The 6,641-nt window shown below is 37.3% G+C and overlaps 1 protein-coding gene across 1 annotated transcript; it reads left to right on the top strand.

Annotated features, from left to right (window-relative positions):
- Positions 1 to 2,013: 2,013 nt before the first annotated feature.
- LOC103550141 (putative olfactory receptor 10D4) lies at positions 2,014 to 2,952 on the top strand. Its single transcript, XM_008518869.2, has one exon. The coding sequence runs from the start codon at positions 2,017 to 2,019 to the stop codon at positions 2,950 to 2,952; it is 936 nt and encodes a 311-aa protein (XP_008517091.2). The 5' UTR covers positions 2,014 to 2,016.
- Positions 2,953 to 6,641: the final 3,689 nt, after the last annotated feature.

Raw genomic sequence — 6,641 nt, 5'->3', positions numbered from 1 at the left:
TCCATGTATGCATAAATAAGCAAATGAATGATTGCATGCAATGAGGGATTTGGTAATCCCCACTCCCCCAGAATTTTTTTTGAGTATGCAAGGCATTTAACTTAGAAGCTTGAACAGATACCAAGTAGTCTAGGACAGATGCTTCAAGTGATAGCTTAAAATTCTTTTTGGCTTCTCTGCATATTTCTTCCCCCTTTCTCTTGGGAATGGGCCTTTCACCTTTGGAGAACTTCCCATCTCCATTCCACTGTACACCCTTGACACAAGGGTAGGCATGTGACCCAGCCAAGGAAATCAGATTTAAATCTTGAACTAGAGTGCACAGAGTCATAGGCAACTGAGGCTGAATCATGTGATGGCAGTGCCCCTGAGGCTGTTCCATAAATTCTTACTGCTGAGACACCTGGACTTGCCCTAGTTCCCACCATTCAATGAGCTGCTTTTTCATACATTTATTTAATTCTCTCAACTACTCCAGTTACTGGTGCTTGCAATAAGTCAATTGTATTGGTTCAATGTAGTAAAATAACATAATTTATTTATAAAACAACACATAAATATGAAAAGCATTAAATATAAAACTATACATGTAAACATATATGATATGTGTGCCAAAGCAATTATTATTCCACTGAGGTATATTTTATAAAGGAAATCACAAAAGTTTTAATCTTTAATCAGTTTCCTTCTCCCTCTCATTTCTAAGGTGCAATTATACCCAGTAGTTAATCACTCCCTGGCTCAGTAAGAGGCCTGACTTGGGGGATTAATACCCAAAGGGAAACCAAGGTTATTTAAAATCTCCTGTGTTTGGAAATTATTGCACTTCTTGGAGTTGGAAAGGAAATTACTGTAAGAGAGCTGAAGCACATTTAGATTTATGACACTCTGTTTGAAAGTGATTGAAAAGGAGAAGAATTCAAGGTATCTACCTGCAAGCTTCAAGCTGATGGAGAGATGGGGATTTAGGCAGAGGAGGACTCCTTCCTTCTGCTGGAGAAGGAAAGGAAAATAACAGTCAACATCGCCAGCCGGTTATCTTCCCTTTTTGCCAAGTAAGGGCCCAAATTTTGTCCTTCATTTTGCTTTATTTTGGCTCTCACTTCCTCCCCTCATAATTACCAAAAAAAAAAAAAAAAAAAAAGAGAGAGAGAGAGATAGTGTCTTAAGCAATAGGATTATCTATAACTTAAAGATTTCACTGTGTTGGAAAAGCTAAAACAAGTAGAAAAATACCAAAGTTTTTCAAAATATGGAAATTGGAAAGGGGCCTCTACTACTCCTAACCTTGTGCCTTCTCTTGTCATAAAACTGGGCAGTTGCTTAACTTGGATCTAGATAGACAATTCCCGATTTTGGAGACTGAACTTGGGGCTAGCAGTTACTCATTGTACAAATTCAGGAAAATGGCGACTACCAGTTACTCACATGTACTAAAATCCAGAGCACACCAACCCTGTTGATGTAATTTTCTGTTTGTTAAGAGTTATCTAAGGCCCTTATTTCAGCTAGTTTCTCACTGCTGACCCTCATACCTAGGAAGACACTGTGGGAAAGATTCTGTATCTTTTCTAAGTATGGTTTTTATGATCTTAAATAATTTTGGAGAGTTATTGTTATCTTAGGTGAATATTTTTTAAAAAGTTGTATGGGACCTCATTTGCTATGAAGATATCAAGTCTTTATTTTTATCCTTTTAGAATCACAAAGTACACTCAGAATTAATGCAATTTAGCAGTGTATATGATGAATGGAAGCTAGGAGGTTCGTCATGTAAGGCCTCTTGGTGATATTGTAATAAGGAGCATCTGTAAATAGAAACTGCACTGCAGAGAGACATCCAGTATGGAGAGAAGCAGGCAAATCAAGACAGTTCTAAGAGGAAGCACCACTCTCTAAAAATCTAGATCATTTCCTCCTTCTTTATTTCACTGATTTAAACACAAGTAATTTGTGTACTAAATTTAACCTCAAATTTATTTTCACAGACACCCAAGAGTTGATTCTTCCATAAAAATGAGAAATCACACAATGGTGACTGAATTCATCCTGCTGGGAATCCCTGAGACAGAGGGCCTAGAGACGGTGCTTTTTTCCCTGTTTTTATTATTGTATTTGTGTACTCTCTTGGGAAATGTGCTCATCCTTACAGTTATCATCTTGTCCTCTCAGCTTCACACTCCTATGTATTTTTTCTTGGGAAATCTCTCCGTGTTTGACCTGGGTTTCTCTTCAACAACTGTTCCCAAGATGCTATTATACCTTTCAGGGCAGAGTCAAGGTATCTCTTTACAGGGCTGTGTGTCCCAGCTCTTCTTCTACCATTTCCTGGGCTGTACTGAGGGTTTTCTGTACACAGTCATGGCTTATGACCGCTTTGTTGCCATATGTTATCCTTTGAGATACATGGTCATAATGAAGCACAAGGTCTGCTTCATCTTGGCCACAGGGACCTGGATAGGTGGCTGTGTCCATGCCATTACCCTAACCTCCCTCACCTGCCAATTGTCCTACTGTGGCTCTAATGAGGTGGGCTATTACTTCTGTGACATACCTGCAATCTTACCTCTAGTCTGTGGTGATACATCTCTAGCTCAGAGGGTGGGTTTTACAAATGTTGGTCTTTTGTCTCTCATTTGCTTTTTTCTCATCCTTGTTTCTTATGCTAGAATTGGGATCTCCATATCAAAAATTCGCTCAGCAGAGGGCAGGCAACGAGCATTCTCCACCTGCAGTGCACACATCACTGCAATTTTTTGTGCTTATGGGCCAGTGATCATCATCTATCTACAGCCCAATCCGAGTGCCTTGCTTGGTGCTACAATTCAGATATTCAATAATCTTGTAACCCCCATGTTGAACCCACTGGGCTATAGCCTGAGGAATAAGGATGTAAAATCAGCCCTGAGGAATGCATTTCCCAAGAGATCCTTGGCTCTGGAGAATAAATGAGAAAATCTAAAGTTTTGCTGGACAGAGAATTGATTCTCCATTTCTTAGGACAAATTCTCATTTGCAGTTGCCAAGGCAACCTGAAATTAAATGTGCTATGAATCAATCTACCACTTAACCTCACTACGTTTTGAAATATATGTCTGTTTTCCTATTTCCTTATGTTTTATAATGAAATATAATTAATAGAGTCACTAAGCAGACATTGAACTGATTCCTATGCTGGTTGGACACTCTCCCAGCACCATCATCCTCCCCAAAACATTTCTTTGTTCCTTAAGTCTTCAAAAGAGTTAAGAGAACATGGCTTGATAAGCAGTGCATAGGTCTGGACCCGGATCCGAACTGGCAAAACCCCAGGCCACTGAAGCAGAGCGTGCGAACTTAACTGCTAAGCCACCAGGCCGGCCCCATCACTTTTATTCCTTAAGCCATTGTGAAGCTGACACCTGTATTCCGATCCGGTGTTCATACTAATTGCTTTCCATCCTCCTAAACATAAACACTTACTTTTTCTTCCCTGAGCTCCCCCTTTGGCAGGCAAATCTGAAACAGGCATATGTTTTACAAGCTCCACTCTTCTGTTCTTTAAACACACACACACACACACACACACTTTTTTGTTTTAAGCATTTTTCCACTTGTAACTACAAAAAACAGATGGAAGGCCAGCCCTGGTCGCATAGTGGTTAAGTTCTGTGCGCTCTGCTGCTTTAGCCACATGGATTTGGGTCCCAGTGTGGACCTACACCACTGGTCTGTCAGTGGCCATGCTCTGGCAACTCACTTCAAAAACAGAGGAAGATTGGCAAAAGATGTTAGCTCAGGGTGAATCTTCCTCAGCAAAAAGAAAAAAAAAGAGAAAGAAACAGATGGAAAGACTAAAAAATCATAAACACTTGTAAAGTATGATTTAGAAAGTCACTGAATTTTACCCCAACAGTTCTCATCTAACATATATTAAAATGTAATTCCAGCTAGTTCTGTCTTCTCTTCCTTCACCTTTGACACAAGGGCCAGGTTTACAGGCTCAGAACCTGGATTCAGAAATTTCTTTAGTTAATGGGACAATCAAAAGTAAAATCCAGATCTTCTGATTTGCGAATCAGTTCTTTTTCTGCTTCACAAACTTATAAATGCCAATTGAGAAATTTATAGATGATCTTGATGCTATATAACATTGCTTAATTTCCAGACAACTGATCATAACAGTAAACGTACTAAATAAAATATAATTAATCATTTTATTGTAACAGGGCATCTTTATTGAATTTGAACTTTGATCTCTCTGAACATAAAGCATGTAAAAGCTTTCAATTATACGAAAGAAATAATTTCTACCTTTTATATTCTGATAAAGTGCTCCTAGAAACTTCATCCAATTGACTTTTTAAATTTAGACGTAATTTCAATCTTTCAAAAAAGTTGAAAAAGTAGTACAAAGAATCCTTGTAGACTATTTACTCAGATTTCCAAAATGTCATCATTATATTTGTTTTATTTCCTCTCACTCTCTTCCTCTACACACACATGCATACACACACATACACGTTTTGTGTACTCATTTTTTGTTCTGAACCAGAGTAAGTTAAAGACATGATGAGTTGCAGACATAATGTTCCTTTTTTCTATAAAACTTACCTACATTGTGTTTTTCTAAAAACAAGAACACCCCTTTATATAACTGTAATATAGTTATCAAAACCAGGAAATTAACATTGACAATAATCTTACCTAATCTACAGACATTGTTTAGATTTTACCAATTATTCCAATAATGTTCATTATAGCAAACAAACAAGCAAAACACGAGATCATGTATTGTGTAGTTATTTCTCTTTGGTTTCTTTCCATCTAGAATAGTTCTTGAGGCATGCTTTGTATTCCAGGACATTAATGTTTTTGAAGAGTTTAAGCCTGGGATTTTGTAGAACATCCATCAGTTTTAGTTTGTCTGATGTTTCCTCCTCATTAGATTCATATTATACATTTTGGGCAGGAAAAACTCAGAAATGAGGTTGTGTTATTCCCAATATATTAAATCAGAAGGCAATTGCTGTGGATTTGTCCCTTTACTAGTGAGGTTAATTTTGATCATTTTGTAAGGTGATGTCTTCCAGATTACCAAGTGCAAAGTTGTTATTTTAATTTTGTAATTAATAGTGGTCTTTTTTGAAGAGGGAGAAGTACTTTGCAACTATGCAAATATCCTGTTACTCCTCGAAATTTTACATACTAGTTTTAGCATCCATAGATGATTCTTGCCTGAATCAATCATTATTATGATAGTTGGCAAATAATGATTTTCCAATTTAATCATTCCTACTATTCTTATTAATTGATTTTCTAATGTAAAGAAGAGTTTTCTTTTATCCTCTATTGATTTATAATAAAATGACATTCTAAGAAACTGAATTAAGCATATGACATCTGTCTTGTTGAGAATGTGATAGAGGCTCAGCTTGAATCATGGGGTGAGTTGATGATACTAGGATCTTATCTCACTGGGGAGGAACATCCCTCCTTAGGAGAGGAGATGTAAAAGATATCAAAAGAAGATTCTTTCACTGGACTAGATGACATCTAAGTTCTCTTCCAACTTTGACATTCTAATTCTGTGATTCCACATAACTGTGGATCAATTTATCAGATTGGGGAAGTGGGATTATGGAGAGAGGAAAGAATGCAAATGGTGCATGATAATGACACTGAATTTTTTTTTTCTTGGGATGAAATCCTTGGTAAATTATCCAGCAAATAAAAACAATTTCTCATTCACTTGCTTAGTGACTGCTGGTTGCAAATATAGACATGAAACACTAGGCAAGCCCACCAGTCAATCAAATAACAGGATTTATTTATTTTAAGGATATAGAAGACAAGTGTCACGATCAAGATATATTACAGAGGTATCAGCAACATTTCTCAAGACAGAAGATACAATATTCTTGGACCTAAATTTCACCATTGAACACAAGGCTGTTAATGATAATATTGGAATGAGTAAGGTTACCTCTGGAAACATTGTGATTACCTTCAGATACAGACTAAAGGATAGTAGAACATAAAGCCAGACCATTCCTGTATATACGTGCTGCTGACTGCCTCAACCTGGGACAGATAGACCTCATTAATCTCAGTGTTATAGGAATACACAATATGTTAAAGATAGAGGACAGACACAGTAAACTCAGACCATCACAAAGTCCTCAACCATTGTTTTCAGAGACTGCGGTCTGTGAAGTCTTCTGTGAGTACATTCTTGAACTAGATGCTGCAGAATTAGAAAAGGAATCCATTTCCAAGAATTCTCAGGAGATCACATCAAAAATTCCATTGTCCATGTAGCTTAGCATTTACTCTCAATCTATACTCTTACATCACCAGACACTGTTTTGGAATTTCACATTTTATACAAAACGAAATTGTCCTGTACTCTGTACTAGTCAGAAGCCCTGAAGTCAAATGGCCTGGGCCCAGAAGACTTCCAAAACATGGTGGCTTTGCCCATTAATATGTTAATATCAAATCTTCATAGTTTCCCTTACCTGTGTGACCATATGGTATGAAATGACTTTGTCTAAAACTCACTTAAGTAGGCAAAAAACAGTGAAATGGCAAACTCTTAATAGTTTTGGAACATTGGTAGGAGATGGACACTGAGTAGTGTGGGATCCAGTGTTGTATAA

The sequence above is a fragment of the Equus przewalskii genome, chromosome 6, assembly GCF_037783145.1.
Source record: "Equus przewalskii isolate Varuska chromosome 6, EquPr2, whole genome shotgun sequence".
Lineage (NCBI taxonomy): Eukaryota > Metazoa > Chordata > Mammalia > Perissodactyla > Equidae > Equus > Equus przewalskii.
The sequence above is the reverse complement of the archived record's forward strand: the minus strand, read 5'-3'. Positions and strand labels throughout refer to the sequence as shown.